This window comes from Cylas formicarius, unplaced genomic scaffold (assembly GCF_029955315.1).
Source record: "Cylas formicarius isolate icCylForm1 unplaced genomic scaffold, icCylForm1.1 PGA_scaffold_4__25_contigs__length_36172078, whole genome shotgun sequence".
Classification (NCBI taxonomy): domain Eukaryota; kingdom Metazoa; phylum Arthropoda; class Insecta; order Coleoptera; family Brentidae; genus Cylas; species Cylas formicarius.
The window spans coordinates 5,199,417-5,217,105 of NW_026844334.1; the positions used below are offsets into that span (position 1 = coordinate 5,199,417).

At 36.5% G+C, this 17,689-nt stretch overlaps 1 protein-coding gene across 3 annotated transcripts in view; it reads right to left on the bottom strand.

Annotated features, from left to right (window-relative positions):
* The window catches only part of LOC132700355 (disintegrin and metalloproteinase domain-containing protein 10), a 71,619-nt gene that overhangs the window by 23,285 nt on the left and 30,645 nt on the right, over window positions 1–17,689 (bottom strand). For 2 of the 3 annotated variants that reach the window (XM_060667603.1, XM_060667601.1), the window contains exons 2-3: window positions 3,614–3,871; window positions 442–636 (exon numbers count right to left, since the gene is read on the bottom strand). In XM_060667603.1, the coding sequence (XP_060523586.1) occupies window positions 442–636; window positions 3,614–3,871 (453 nt within the window). The remainder of the gene's footprint in view (window positions 1–441; window positions 637–3,613; window positions 3,872–17,689) is intronic. The other variant, XM_060667602.1, reaches the window with a different exon arrangement.

The window sequence follows — 17,689 nt, forward strand, 5'->3', positions numbered from 1 at the left end:
TGAAAAAGAGCTCGAAAAAATCTACGGGTTTTGTACAAGTATCAGGAATTTGTAGTCCTACCATTTTATCCCCAGAAGTAAATAGAATCCTGTCTGGTACCTGATCGTGGCACATGACTTCCTGCCATGGACCAGAATTACCAGGTTGTGTTATATTCTCTTTTTCTTCAAAGCTACTTGAACTTGATGATTTGGTTGTCCGTCTTTTAATAACTATAATATCAATAGAGTCACTTTCTTCACTAATATTATCACTATCCAATCTATCATTTTCAAGCGTGTCAATAAAAAATTCATCGTCACCACTTTGCAATTCACTTTCAATTTCATCATGTAAAAATTTCTTGGGCATTATCCCTCGCCAAATGTCACCCGAAATGAAAAAAAAAATGATGTCACGCCCAATATCTCATCGGGTTCGGGGAGTAAAACGCGTTTTACCTTGCCTTTGACCTTCGTAGGGATCGCGCACGTGATCCTCGTGGTAAATCAACGAATGGAAGGTCCTGTTGGGGTAACGGTCGAGGGGAAAATAGTGATGGGCCTTCTCGACGTAATACGATCCGCGGGGGGACACGATTTTCCCTTCGAACACCCCGTCGATGATCGAGCCGAATACCGTACTGTCCCGTTCACCTGTTTAAAGAAAGAAAAAAATAGACATCCGGTCCGTATGTATGTATATTCAATCTGGATTCTAACCCAAGTATCGAAATACGAAATTCTTTTTTCTTTAATTTAGTTGTTTATCTATTTAGTTTTAGAAAATAAATAACCGATCGACACCTGTACAGGGTGAGTCAACTATAGACTAAAGATCATTATCTCATTGGTTTCAAAAGATATGAGAAAATAGAAAAAAAAAAAGTTGGAAAGATTGTTAGGATGCACTGCTGTTTTTAAATTTCGTTTTGAATTACTAATAGTGTTTCCAATATTTCAAATTTTCTAAAAAAAATACTTGTTTACACATTTGCAAAAAAAAATTACGACAGCGCCATCATTTTTAAAAATTTGATATTACCGTTATTTGAATATGACGTAAAAGATACATGCAACAGAATTTGAATAAGAAGGCTACAGGATGTTCAAAATAAACCAATATACTTGGATCATTTTAATTGAAAAGTCTCGACTTCTGCATTGATTTATCGGGTTTTCAAAAAATTTTACGAAATACCTCCAAAAAAGTTCTATATTTTGTTATTTGAGGAAGAAAACAAAAGTTTAAAATTGGAAGCTTGTTTTTCTTGGACAAATGCGTTCCACCAGAAACCTAAATCAGGACACCGCTGGGCATCGCAATTCGAATCTAGTTACATTTAACTAGGGCCTCGCCACCTGAAATAACGCTGAAATTTTTCAAAAAGATGGGGTATAATTTAAAACAATCATTAAAAAAACATTTATTTTCCTTTTTAATAGGAATAACATTTTCGTAAGTTGTAAAAGGTCGCGTATTTTGCTAACATTTAGTTAATTAAAGAAAAATAATTTCACTTTCGGAAGAAGTATGAGGAATAATCCGTTCTCAGCGCTAAATGGTGGTTAATTGATATTGACAATTGATATAAAAATTATAAATTATAATCAAAATTAAGACATTTTTTTTGTACTTTTTATCGGTTGAAGAAACGCAATGGAGTAACCAACCAAAAAGAAAGTGTCATTTGGATATCTGCAGCAAGAGAATATGGAGGTAAAATTTATATACTTCTATTTTAATCTTTATAACCAGATAATTGCAGATATTGGAAAAAGACATCAGTCAACGTTTACTAGACCGTTCCTGCAATAATAACATTTGCACGCAGGTCTTCGAAAAATGTCAGATGTCGCGGTAGCTTCTATTGAGAGGACAGCAAGGTCACCCTTGCATCAGGTGTTTAGTGGATTCGTAAGGAAGTCCATAAAAATGTAATACCATTATTATAGCCATGATCGCGTCGGACTATAAGGGTCGGACAATAAGGGTAGACCTTACCCAGTCTTCACATCAGAATGCGTCACATAATAATAATAAGACGAATTTTTCAAGATCTGAACGGAGCTTAACTAAGAAAGCACTTATTTAAAAAATTCCTGCTGCGAAGAAAACTAGAAAAGGTATTTAACAACATGGCTTCCCAAGTAACATGTAAGCCGCACTGAGATAATTAACATTACATCTAATAAAACCCACGTGCCCCTCACAACCTCAAATGCCAACAACTGTTACTCACGAAGCCACTTCGTCATCTTTTATTGATATACCAATTCCACAAAATGATATATCCATATGGAAGATAAGAAAAATAAACAATGCGACGTCGTATATCCAATAACGGGGCAGGCAAAAAAAAAGTTAACATCGCGGCGGGGGGGGGGAGCAATAACGAATTCGGATTTCTGATATTTGTGTTACGGCGTTTGAACGCGAATTTAATACCTCACGGTTGCGAGGTTCCACGAAAAACATCCAATCCCGACAAATTGTATTTGTTCGCCCGTGCAATAAGACCCATTCGCGACGATAAGAAACGAACTTCGACGGATGCCGTTTTAGGGACATTCTACGAGGGCAGCGCCAAAATTTCCTGTTAACAATTTTTTATTATTTTTCAATACAATCCCCGGCGTTCTGTCATATCTTTGTTTGTTGTATCAGGCTATTGCCTAACATTGAGGTAGACGCGACACCATCTTAGGTCAGTTATGATAATTTTTTTCGAATTTATGGCCACGTTATACACTTCCCTGTCTCAAATATCAATACTTTGCGCAAATGTCCTTAGCGGACGAATAGAACGTAGTAAAAACGATGGAGGAAGAAGAAAAAGAGCAAACTTTACTGAACTCAACATCAGAATCATAGAAACTAACCAATACTACTCAAAGACTTTATTTCTATACAGACATCTTAGATAGGTACACAATACCTATGATAATTGATAAATTGCAGTTATATTTCTGACCAAATTGTGTACACATAAGTGCCTCAAACACCCATACAGTGGGAGAGTGTCTTTAGCTGACTCGTAGGACATAGAAGCAAGGAAGAAAAAGAAGAAATACCGAAGCGGCTGGTGATAGGAAGTAAGCGTGGCGAGGATTATTTCGTAACCATTCTGCCTTCTCCGTATTGTAGATTTTAACATCGTCTGCCAAAAGCAAAATTCGATAATAGTGAAAAAAATGTGGCGCAAGATGTGCCATGTAGAGACACACACCATCGATCCTAACCTGGCATTGCCTACTATCGAGGTAAGAGGGACACCATCTTAAATAAAAAGATAAATCGAGAAAATAGAAGAGGAAGAAGAAATAAGAAGACGCTGCTGACAGTAAGCAAACGTGTGTGGGTAGTTTGTGGAAAATAGCGAAAGAGATCAAACATCTCCTTAAAATTGTATATGTAATTTTAATTGGGTCCATTACTGAGACCGATAATTCAAATAACATTTTTGCATTCTGCCGCCAAACCACCAAAATTAAGGGCCAAATAAATGTAGTAGGAGGTATCCATAATTCGTGTTGCACGCGGTTGTAAAGCTGCTAAGAAGTTGCAAGCAATTGCAACAAGAAATATCAACATAAATATTAAGTAGAATACCATTTTTTCGCCAATACGTACCGACAAGATGTCCTTTATAGACGTGGGAGGTGTCGACATCTATCGGTCCGTTCGGTCCGTGAACCTCCAACGAATCGCTGAACACATGGAGGTCGCGCTTCAACCGCAATCGAAAATCACGACCGTGCGCCCTGAATGACACGTGCACGTGATTGTCTTCGACCACCGATCGTTTGGCGCGCACGTGGGCGGAATGGACGTCACCGGTGTCATAGTTAAGCGGCTGGTAGTGGCTGATATATTCGTTGAGTTTGTCTGCTGAAACAAACGGAAGAAAAACATAATTCATCTTTTGTCTATTCTAGCAACGACTATGAATACAGATTTACCTTAACCGCAAACAAGAGTCTGTACTATTAGTACTACAGCTGGAATATGCTAAAGCAATGAGCTCTGACACATTTTACAGTAGTGTCCGTACATTTTTCCTAATCAATGTTAGCAACTTTCAGAGATAGAAACTAAAGGTCTACAATTCTTGAGGTTAACTTTGGAACATACATCCCTTCTAGTCCAGCAACAGGGAAAGAACAATCGTTCTCATGAGAAAACAGTTCCCCAAGATCTTCAAAAATTGCAGCCGCGAAAGCAGCTTTTCGTGTGATGGAAAGAGAATCCCTGAAAATTTCAGCAGACTTGCTAAGCTACAAAACAAAGGCCGTAAGTCTAATGACAGTGAAGAAGACGAGAAAACAGATACTCACGCAACGTGAATGCATATCGAGAGGGCGTTTCCATCTGGCGGACGTAACCAAACCATCATCGAAAGTTTGGAGTCCAATCAAAGAAACGAACATAGATAAAACATTATAGTTTTGTTGATTGATCTTGAATAAATCTTGAATCTGGCAAACTCGTGGGCAAAAAGCCTGTTATTTAGCTGAACCAGACATGTGGATTCAAATCTGGGAAGAGTCATGACGTATGCGTCATTTGAAAAGGAACCTGTGTGTGAGGGTTAAGACCGTAGGAGCTCTACAGAACTTATCTATGTTTAGATATTATAACGTACGGGTGAACTAACTGTCTGGGAACTATGCGGATGAATCCAAAGAGCTCGTATTGAATGGCAAAAGATGTAACTGATGGCTGAGAAAAACCGTTGGACCTGCGAGGCACTTGAGCACGGTGCTCATACGTTATGGTCGATGGATAAAATACAATTTCCATTTAAGATGTAGGTGACCAGATAACGCGGTTAGGAAATTGGTACGTAACTTTCTGCGTATAGCAGATACGTACATAAATTCGTGATAAATAAAAATACGACGAGGAAAGGGGACTTTCTCCCGATTAAACGGACCGAATTAATACCGTTTGAAGATAAATCGTATCGCAGGCGGATAGAAACAGAAGAAGAAATCTTTAAAAAATTCATAACGGGCACGCTGGTTTCGCTCTCGTCTACTTTTGCGTTCGTTTTTCGGAACAGATGTTGCCGGCCGAGTTAATGGGTCTCTCGCTTTCCGTTGCCAGTTGCGAACAACAAACAATAATCGTTATCGTGGTCTTTGTAGGATTGTGGGTAACTGTGACGATGAATATGTTCGATATACCGAATTGTTCCGCGAATAAAACATGGACGGCAGCCTTTTTACGCTTCTCAAGTTCAGAACGAAGCATATAGACAGTTATAATTTTACACCCCACCATCTTAAGGGTTGATGACGGTTAAGACGTTTTACAATGTTACATACAAGACTTCGACATAGAGCTTTGTTGTTTGTTAATGGACACCCAATTTGAAATTGCCAATATGTGCTTACAGAATAAAAATCGAAACCTGCTTTTATCATTAATAGTTATTCGCGGCCGCCATCAAAAACGAATAATACGGCACATAATACAATTATCATAGTCTAAGAGTTCGAAATTGTTAAATCTAATTTACTCGAAAAACGGAAAACTAAAAATTTACATTTACATTAATAATTTTAATCAGACCTGTAATTGACGAACAAATTTTAAGTAAATGATTAGATCATTAAAATTTTGAGGTTAAAAATTTAAGGTTGGCAATTGGCAAATAAAAACGAGAAATAACTAATAACTCTCATCAGACAATTAAAATGTTAGGATTTTATTCAAAGTGAGTGGTGATTCGACGCCTTTGTGCCCGTTTATCTGAGGCTTACGCAACAAACCACCACTTACAATTGAAGTTTATTTTTACACAGTGACGTTACAATATTGATCATACATTGATAATTACTAGATAAAAAACAGCCTACAAAGGACACCATCAAATAAAAACATCAAATAAATCATTAGAACATTAAAATTTAAGGTTAGTAATTATACCCCATGGAAAACAGCAGACTCGGCGTTTCGCCTTTGTAATCGGCACCATCAGACTTGTAATTGGCAAATAAAAACGCAAAATAGGATTGCCTTAAAATGATCTGATGATTGGATGCCCTGAAAAACATAAACATAAACTACACCGTCAGATCTGTAATAGCCAAATAAAAATATCAAATCTCAAATAAATCATTACAACATTAAAATTGTACGTTTTTATGTAAGATAAGTCAAAGGTCCGATGATTCAACGCCACGGAAAACAGCAGATTCTATGTTTCGCCTCTGTAATCGCCAAATCATAGACCAATAAAAGTTTAGGTTTTCGATTAAAGTTAGTCAAAAGTCTGATTATTTAACTTTGTGAAATAAACAAAAAGTTACATGTTCCGCTCATAAACGGCATCATCAGACCTGCAATTGGCAAATACCACCACCACAAATTGTTTTGTTTGAAGATTAAACATCCTGAAGGTGAGGGAAATATATCCGAAAACATCCGATTGCTCCCAAACCCGTGCGGTAAAATCCCGGAAATATCCGAAGTGACTCAGATCCGTGGGAAACAAAACTGAAGTGGTAAAGTGACGCTTCCCACAAGCTAGTTCGGTGTGTAATTAGGCATTTTACAGACGGGAATAGAAAAAAGTAATTAACTCATAGCTTTAAAGGTATTTGTATAACAACTCTATTATCCTTGGGTTTAAAAGCTGGAGACAGTTGCAGCACCGCCCTTTCGAAAATTACGGACGGTATTTTTAAAGCTCTGGATGAAGGTAAACTTTTGGAATATTCGAAAGCTTTTCGTACCCTCAATCATTCTTTAGTAACCGCAGTTTTACATTACACAGGTTTTTCTGTTATGTCTCCGTGCTTTTTGAGCCTAATAATCGGTGTAAGAAAACCTAACCTAAACATGCAAAATCGAAGATATATGAGCTCTGATTGCTTATTTTCTAAGATTTTAGTGAATTACTCTCATCCATACTTATATGAAAAAATAAAATTCATAAGTGACGTGCACACTATCAATATTAGGTATAAGGGGACACTCACGCCCCACCCCTCCACTAGACAGCATTACAAACGGTCATTTTCTTATGTACCAATCAAATTTTCAATCACCAAGTAAATTAAATAAAACAATTTCATCAAAAACTAATAAACCACTTTTTCTATATCTTTTTGAAAAATAGTGTTCGCTAGTTAATTATAAAAATCGATCAAATAAACGATATTGTCTAACGGTTATTGTTCCTCCCTGTATGATCATTTCATAATTGTCACATCTGCCCTCTGCATTTCTTAGGCTTTAAGTTTTTAGGTTAGGTGGAAGAACAGGTCAGTGATACGTGTCTGAACTGAACCTCGTCTTGTTGGAGAAAATAAATCATTAGATCACTATGTTAGGTTTTGAGTAAGATTAACCAGTATAAAATTGATTTGTCTACCTACATTTTTATCACTTTACCTATAGGCAATCAATTCTAGTAGACTTGGACCAGAAATATAGTGCTTTTACCACCGACTTCCTGATTAACTCCGTTTACTGTTTATTACTCCAAAACTGCAGCCCCTTATAGAACAACCTGTCAAGCAGATCCTTACCCGTGCCGTCCTAGAAATTTATCTACCTACATTAACAAGCGGGATATAAGTATGTTTTGAATCTTTTTCGCAGAGCAATTCTTGGTCAGTATCAGGCAATATCGCTACTGTTGTCACCTAGTTCAATGATCAACCCCACCAGTAATCATTCTCGATAAATATTTTCTCAGTTAGACCAGCTTTAGCAAAATTACGATTATGGTACCATCACTAAATTTTGGTGCGCTTTGAACTCAGACTAAATGAACTCAATCGGTACAATGATACGGCGGTAACCTCAAGATTTCATGTTTGTTTTTGTTTTATTTTTAATAATTCCAGAAGTTGTTTTTCGTTTAGCTCACTTCAAAGTATCAATCATTTTCGTACAGAAATTCTTTAATTTCTTCTTTATTTGAAGAATGATTATTTTTCTAATTTGGGCTGAATGATACGAGGCATTATCCAACACAATAACAGTACTTAGTGATACTTTTGCTCTTGCTCTTTAAAAACTGGCGAAGTACCAACATCTTCCCTGACTTTCGTCTTGACCATCCCATTCAAAACAATTTGTTTAGCATCCAAAGGCAAATACATAGATCTGTTTTTTTATTCGCTGAGGTAGTTCGTCTTCTAAATTGTCATTAAGTTCGATTACCATCTCCACTTCGTCTTCGAATCCTGCGTTGTTTACCATGTCTTCTTCTAACAGGGGAACATCTGCTTCATTCTACGGTCTCCACATTTTAAAGTATTAAAAAAAAATGTTTAATTGTAAGATTCGAATAAATATTTATCTGTATTCTTTTATCCTTTATCTACCACGAATGTAATCTATACTATTAAAAAAGACTGTTGTTTACAAATCGAAGAACTATGTAGAAGACACAAAAATATAAGAAAAATGTTGTTAATCGACAGGCACACAAACCTAGAGAATCAGGTATGGTCTGTTCATAGATATAAGAAAGTGACCAATTGCTTTTGAATGGGATTATCCAAAGGTGGTCATTAACATACAATGCAACAAGATTATTACCTAAGGTTTCGGAATTTAAATTCAGGTAAAATTGTGGTCCGTAATAGAAAATAATTTGATACCTATCTGTGCTTAATATTCTTTGGTTTGGTATACTACTTAGTTTAAATTTATTAGTAATCATTCCTATTTCGTGTCTAGTACAGCGTGTGTTGAATCGTGTGCGAATTATGCAAAATATGTGCGAGTCTAGGGTATCTCAGGAGATGCTCCCGCCCAAATGTAGAAAACACTAGTCTATTGAGACTAAGGAAGTTAAACACAATATTTATTTGAATCTTTATTTGCTTGGATTAAACCTGGTTCGACACTTATGATACCCCGGAAAAGGGTTGGGTTGACTCAACTGATAAGTGTAAAACAAACGCGCCATCAAAAAGGGTGAAGAGAATAACTATTTTGCATGCTGGCTCTAAAGATGGTTGAATTCCAAATGGACTTTCTCTGTCTGCGAAAAATATTAAAGATTCTTCTCTGGATTACCATGTAGACACCACCACTGATTTATTTGAAAGTTGATTTAAAAACAAACTAGTTACAAATATTCCTCCTAATAGCGTAATTGTAATGGACAATGCAATGCACAGTAGACAGTTGATTAAAACCCCATCCTCATGTGACACAAAAGCAACAATCCAAAACTACACGCAGATTGAGGTTCTACAAAGCTTGAACCTACAAAAGGTATACGTCTGTGATAATTATGCAAAAAATCTAGGGCATACAGTTTTAAGGCTTCCACCTTACCATTGTATAATTAATCCCATTGAACATGTTTGGCACCAACTGAAATCTGCCATTCGTCGAAACAATGTTTTTCCCCGTGTTAACTCCAATGTCCTCAAACTTATAGAAACCGAAGTTTTTAACATCCCTCCATAAAATTGGGCAAATTCTGTTAAACATATAGAAAAAGCAGAACAATCGTATATCCATATTGCAAATAATATAGAACAAATAATAGTTAGAACAGGCTATGATAGCGATAGTGATACGGATACATTATGTGAATAATTTTAAGTAATTTAAGTAGGTAATAAAAATAATTTGTAATTTTATTTTAGATTTAAACATAAATAAATAAATATTGTTTAGTATCTTTCTTAACAAAACTCCAAATAATTAAATTCTAAGCAAAGTACGGACCTGTTAGGCCATATTTCGTTCTTACAGCTTGCCCGGGTCTTTCCTTAATTCGTATCAGTTAGTCACTTTCTCATATCTATGAACAGACTTTACATTAATACGTACTTACTGGAAGGATCACAGTCCGTAATATATACGAACATATTGCAATTTGGATTAAACCGATAAGAACAATACATATCACCTGCTGTTAAAATAAACGCTTCTACTTATTCGAAGTTACCCCGCAGCATCAATGCATAATTAAATTTAAAACGGTCCATTTACGTTTCAAATAAATGCAGAATGCAGAATAAACATCTGTTGGGATGGGTTTTACCGCGGGTCTGCGGTAAACGAACTGTAAAATACTTAAAACGTCAAAGCAATAAATGCACTATATTTTTGGTCGTATTATAACAGTAAATCCATATAACAAATTCTGACGCTCGCTTCTACTTTTACGCCCTTCCATTCGAGTGAGACAAGGAACCACACACACACACAAATTGAAACGAATATCGATGATCTCGCTCTACAACACGGAGGGGGGTAGCGCAGAGGTCATCTTTCGAATGCGGCGTCACGTGTTATGAATTATTCTCGTTTCGTGTCTCACCCGTCAAACATATGCTCGAAAAAAATTCATTATAAAGTCGGCCATACGCGACGGACTCGAACCTAAATAAAATATAAACTTCGTTTTCAATTCACTCGACGGTGGGATCGGATTTCTATTAGACGCTCGGTCCGTTTTACCGTATGCGGAAAATCTATTATTCCGCCATTAGCATCAAAATACCCCACTCCCCGCGCGCGCTGCTTATCGACGACGGATAAATTACTTTCACCTGTTCGAACTCCGAGGTTTGAGGAAAATTAACGAGAGTTCGAATTGGGACTATTCCCTAGAGTTAATACAGCAAACAGCCTCAAGAACGTTACTTTAAGGCAGTTTCGTTCTAACTCCATATTCAGGAAAGTTCTAAACTCAGGGTACTCAGTGGAATGAGAGACTTGCAGAAATCAATACAGGAGTTATTCAAGGTTCCCTTTTGAGGCCGTCGCTGTTTAGAATTATTCTTAATAATTTATGCCTCTAGATGGGTAATACACCTAAGGCAGTGTTTCTTAAAGTGGGCGTTTGAGACCTAGAGGGTGTTATGGATGAATTTCTGCCGAAGCACACCGGGTTCAGAAGCGTCGAAAACAATACATACACTGTACTATACTAACGGAGTGTACTACTATACGTAAAAAACAGAAAAGTACAAATTGCATGGACTGGTCGTACCTACCCTGGTCCAGCAAATCGAAATCGAACAAAACAATCAAATAGCACGTCAACACAGTTCGTCCCCTAAACAGGAACTGGCCACTCCGCGCTCCTTCACCGACTTCGTCCAGACAAACGGCAATAGAGGGCGCTCCGCGCATTACCACCACACATTACAAGGGGATGTTACAGTGGAGTGGCGATTTAGTGCACTTACCTTCGAGTTGACTACTCCGTACAAGAAAAGGGCGCCGATACTAAAGAGATTATCACAAACATTTAGGGGATCAGAAACAACAAAGACGTTAAAAGTGCATTTTCTAAACTTCTAAGAGAAAGAAATATACCGGTAAGTGGGCTGAAGCTTCAGGAAAACGCGAAGGTTTTACAAAAAGTAACTGATGTAAATTCTTCATTTATTGTTAGCAATGGCTGGCTAACAGGTTCAAAAACCGTTATGGCATACGACTACTCCAAATAAGTGGAGAGAAACTGTCGTCTCGGCCTGAATTAGTAGATCCATTTATCCACTATTGAAAGGCTGGGATCTGACGTCAGAACAGATTTATAATGCTGATGAAACCGGCCTTTATAGGAAGGTGTGGTAAAATTGTGGTTCGTAATAGAAAATAATTTTATACCTAAATGTTTTAATATTCTTTGGTTTGGTATACTACTTAGTTTAAGTTTATTAGTAATCATTCTTATTTCGTGTGTAATACAGCGTGTGTTGAATCTTGTGCGAATTATGCAAAATATGTACGAGTCTGGCGTATCTCAGGAGATGCTCCCGCCCAAATGTAGAAAACACTATTCTATTGAGACTAAGGAAATTATAAACAATACTTATTTGACTCTCATTGAACGTGGTGCCAGCAAGCAAGCATCTTTAGAAGAAACGGCCATATTGGCGAAAATTCCAACATCAACTGTATGGAAAATTATGACTAATCCCATTTCAGCGAGGAAAAAAAGAAGCGATGCTGACATTTTCTCGAGTGAAGATGAAAGTGATCAGGATATAATACGGCGTAAATTTCCCAGTTATACGGGAACAAAGCGTGCTTACATTAGATATCTTAATTAGGAGGTTTGAAAAAGATTAAATCGGTGTTAAATATATATATAATTTTGTGAAAATGTGAACTTTTAATTCTTATCCATTTTGACGTAGGTTTTCTACTATCTTCTAGATGCATTTGGTGAAACTTTCTACATGATCGCCATTTAATCCGTCCATCTACTTTACGCTTACAAATAATTAGATTTTTTTATATTTCGAAAACCTGACCAATAAGGTACGAATAATGAAAATTGTTTTTAATTATAGGTCAATATATTTAATAATATCTTACAATGACATACTATTCCACAGCAAACATCCTTTAAAAGGCCGCAGCAATAAGAATTTAAATTGGAAAATGGACGGATTGAATATTAAATATCAAAGACGGCTAAAGATGAGGAAATGTTTTGCAAAAGTCAAAGTCGTTGCTACTTTTCCCTGGGAATTTTTTTATTAATTATGTTTTTTAGAACCAGAGCACAATTCCGATTTGAAGGTTTCTCTTTAAATGACCTCAAAATTGATTTAAAAAAAAACGTCTCACTAGGCCGTTGGGAACTTTGAAATTATGTCAAAATATTTCGAAAAAATGAATCAGAAATATTCGCAAACACTATACTACACTAAACTAACCAAACTTTAAATTAAAACAATAACACTAACTCTCCAATTGGACTTTATGTATGTTGGCGCCTTGAAGCCATGTTGCCAAATTTTTCTAAACTGCAATATAAATTAACAAAAACAATTTCTAGCGCAATCTCATCGATCGATGAGGAGAGTTTTTTCGTTAATTTGAGGGCTTTATCCCATAAACGTCCAAAAATAGTGCAACTCTCCGAACCCGAGATGGTTGGCAGCTGTAATTCAACTCGACGCAGGCAGAGGCGGTGGTGGACTCGGTATCGACCCGTTTTCCAGTTTACACAATGTAATTGTGTGCATCGACGTTTTCTCTCACCGGCTATTTTTGTAGACGAACCATATTATACATTGCCGTGCATTTAATTTATTTGAAGTTACCGTGGACTTCCAGAAATAGGATAATACAGTGCATTTATTGCTTTGACATTGGAATGAAGCAGATGTCCCCCTGTTAGAAGAAGACAAGGAACAACGCAGAATTTGAAGACGAAATGGAGATGGTAGTAGACAAACTACCTCCCTTTTGACTAAAACACCACCCTGGACTCTATTTTATATACCGATGACTTAGTCCTCTTAGCAAGATTTCTCAGGCAGATATCCAGTCAGGACAAAGATAGTCGTAAATAATACAGTGTTGGAATAGATAAAGCACGTTAAATATTTAAAACCTAATAAATTGCTGAACTAACAGCATAACATTAAATAATAAAAAAATAAAAAAGAGGTGGTAACAAAAGCCGACATTGATAAAATTTTAAGTAAGAATACAACAACAACAAAAGTATACCAAAAAATAATAAAAAAGTGTGTAAGCGAAGGATATCTAATTCATGATTCATGAGACTTTGACGATATAAGTAAAAGTGAGTTGGATAGACATGAAATTACTGACGAACCTACGTTTACCAAAATACAAGTTGGCGATTTTGGGTTGGCAAATTTTCTTGGAAAAAAAAAGTATAAAAATAGGTTTGTTTGGTAAAAGAATTTAATGATGAAGCAGAAATAACAGACTTAAAAAGGCTTACAGATATGTACTATCTGCTACTGTCGGACACAGAGAAAAAACTGCCTGTCCCGAAAAATATATTTTTGAGACAGCTCCTAAAGTGTTTGAAGAATAAAAAATATATTTTTTTATAACTATTCTTTACTTAGATCAAAATAAATTATTTTTTTGTATTTTAGTTGCTATGGCTTTATGTTATAGCCTGTAAATAAATATTTTTGTAGTAAATATATTTTCGCATCTTTCGACTTATGTACGCAAAATTGGAAAATACTTTTCGAACCTCTGGGTGTTTCTAGTATCAAGACTCGTACCTTAACCTGTATATAGCGTCGCCTTTTGACGGACCCTACCCTAATAAACCCTTAACGATATTATTGCCTCCTTTTATTGGGTAAACACATCGATAAATAATTTATTCAGGATTGAGTGACAAGGCAGGGGTGGGCTAGGCATTTCTTAAGAGTGGACCATTATGTATATGAACATATTAGCAGCAATATTGAATTAACTATCTTATTAGTTCGCAGTGTCCGTCTTGACAAAAAAAAAAAATTTTTATAAGCTTCGCCAAAATTTGGGTAAATTTAGTTAAAGTTAGACAAAAATAAATCGACTTGATGGTTAAAAGCCGCAAAAAAAGCTTAAGAGCGCAATTTTATATTTATACCTACTTAAAGAAACAATACATCTAATCTACTAACCCGAGCCCTTTGAAAATTATGCAAGTATGCGTCGTAATTTTCCTATTATCACGGCACAACAACCGCCCCCGTCGTACAAATTCCACGCCACGATGCCGAGGTTTCGATAAACAGCTTAATTAAATTTCCAAAAATGCCGATGCGCGTGGGGGGAGGTGGTGGTAGGGGTGGCCCGTAAAAACACCCGCCGATGGCACAGTTAATAACCCCCTACCCCGCACTCCGAGCAATATTTATCCCGGCGAGGGTGCGGGGGCTTATTGCAATAACCGCGGATTCAAACCAAAGCGACCGAATATTTTATCTGGAACTCTAAAAGCGACGGACGACGGAAACAAAGGAACTCGCGACACAAAAAGTCTAGTTTTTCAATTGGTGAAATCATTGTTTCGTTAAAACTCGACCGAAGAGTGAGGGAGAGGGCCAGGGCCGGACCTACGGGCATTTCCCGCGGGCACGGATGACGATGGGGTAAAAAAATATGGGCGTTGTCTGTTATTTTTAAGTAGGTAGTGTAAACTTACAGGCTTATTCATCTACCCCTACAGGGTTAATTTTATTAAAAAGTGTAAATACAAAAGTTTGAAAATTTATGCTCTGTTACCCTATGCAAATGTCAGAAGAAAAAAACGACAATCGCAACGCTGTCAAAATGAGAGCAACGTCGTACAGTAGAATCCCGATTATCCGTGCGTGCGCTTGGAAATTTGAAAATGACATAAGTGTTTATGTGTTGACCAAAAAGTATAACATTGGAAAATCAACAGTTCGTGACATCGTAAAAAGAAAAGCCAAATTACAGAGCTTTGTAGCTAAAGCTATTTCTGAGAGTGCTATGGGCAGGTGGTTCTTGCAGAAAACATCGGAAGGGGTTCCGATATCAGGAGTTATATGTGCTAGACAAGCTGAAAAGCTCAGCAATTAAAAATTAAAGGCAACTTCTCGGCATCTCCTGGTTGGTTGGTTTTACAGAGCCATGGAATACGAGAATTGGCCGTTCAAGGGGAGAAATTAAGTGCTATATAAAAACACTGCCCTTTGAGTATTATAATCAAAAGGCAGCGTGGATGGATAGAGTAATTTTTAAACAGTGAGTTTTTAAAACAAAGGCTGTGCTGTTACTGGACAATGCGCCATCGCATCCTAATGTAGAGCAACTTAAGTCGCAAGAGGGAAACGTAAGCATATTTTCCGCCGAATGTAACATCTATTGCCCAGCCAATGGACCAAGGGGTTATAGAGACAACGAAAAGGCTTTATAGAAAAGGTCTTATGCTTCAACTTTTAGAAGAACGTGACACTGTGGAATTTTGGAAACGTAACGTAAACTTGAAAGAGGCTATATATGCTGTAGCTCGTGCTTGGAATGGAGTAAAGGCAACCAACATTAAAAAATCATTTTATAAAATAATGACTTTAATATAAGATACACAGGACGAAAACGTTATTGGAGATAATAATCAGTTAAATAAAGGTGATCCCTCGATCGAAAATATAGCATCTATAGCCTTGCAAATAAATACAGGACTGGATAGGAAGCAGGGTATCAGATCATAAATGAGGATAACATAATTAACAAGACTTCTGAAGAAAGTTGTGAAAAAAGTGATGAGAATAATTATTGCGAAATCAAGACAAGTCATCAAGAAGCAATATTTTGAAGAACAGCCTGGAATTAATGACATTCATCTACTTCAGATTAGAAAGATGAAAGGAATTATAAAATGTAGAAGTTACGAAGCCCAAAAGCAAGCAAAAATCAGTGATTTTTTTAAGTGATTTTTGCAAACATAATTTATTGCATACGTTTTGTATACACTATATTTTATTTTTTATTACATGTATGTAGTTTATTTTTTAAGGATTCAGGTCGGGACTGTGAGCAGGCCTTATGGTAGTTTCTTGCCTTAGATAATCGCGCAATTGTTTGGACATTATGTGCAGTTCCGCCATCTTGATGCCAAATTAAATTTAAATAATTCCTAACTGGCACATTTTTAAACAAATGTTCCATTTCGGCCCTTAAATTATTTAATGACATTTTTAATTGCATTTATTAAAGTAACTCTTCTGCCCGGATATATTTGTCGATATTCTTATATTTTAACCATTGCAACATTATGTCCGTTCGAATTATATAATTTTATTATTTAGCGTTTTTGTTCGTCAGTTATTTAACTTATGTTGCAGATCTTTAGGTTTGATAAGTTGTCAAAAGTATACATTTCTAAAACAATTGCAAATATAGGTGTTATGGTTGCTATCAAGTTGTTAAACAATATGGCTATTGTCCAGAAATCGAATGATATTTTGAAACTAAAAAAAAACGATGTCGCTGTCATTTTGACAGCTTGCGATAATAGTTTGTTTTTTCAGCAAAAGTCTTCAAACTTTTGTATTTACACTTTTTTTCTATCTTTGAAAATTAACCCTGTAGGTGGGTGTCATAATATAATGAATAACCTGGTGCATAGGTTAACCTACATACTCAACAGCCTGCAAACTGTTCTATACACAGGTACGTTGTATAATTTTTACAAAATTAACACTAGGAAAAGTGATACGAAAGACTGCGGTAAAGTAAATAATTAGAAATCGTTGGTAAGGGGAAGCAGATAGTGCTATGTGCTAAGTAGCTTTTTATTCTTTAATCTAGCTTAATCGGTACTCTTAAGTATTGATCCAATGGTGTAGAGACGTGAACGAAAATGTCTACAGGGCAACGACAAACACGGATGACCGATGGGAAATCATTTGCCCTAGTGCAGTCAAACAAAATAGCAAACATTCTAAATTTCTGGCTCTGCCAAAACTGCTCAGAACTCTGCATATCAATTTTTTGTGTTCTGATCCAAAACTACTTTGCTGCTTTTTCTATTAGAGCCCATAAATCCGCAATTGCAGGGCTAAGGCTTTTGACAATCAGTCAGCGAAGGTTAAAATTAGTACTTCGTCAGTGGGAGCAAACTAACCAACCTTAGAGATTGCAGAAGACAAGAAAATTGGCACATAAGGATCATGGTAACCATTTTCAAACATCGAATGAAAATGCAAAATTCCTCTTCATTTACAAATCACTTTTGGTTAGTAACGTAGCAACAGAATCGGTCTGATCGTTTCTAGTACACCCTCAGCTCACGGAGAAAACGCTTGGGAGTTAACCCTCGGATGCGGCCCTGGAAAGGAGTGGAACTCGAACGGGACCGAAAAATGTTTAATTTGCGTTTTAAGCGGACGAAAACGTTTCCTTTGTGTCGTCGAAGCCCAAGAAAATGGCGATGAATATTTATGAGACCGGATAGCGGCGGAGTTCGAATAT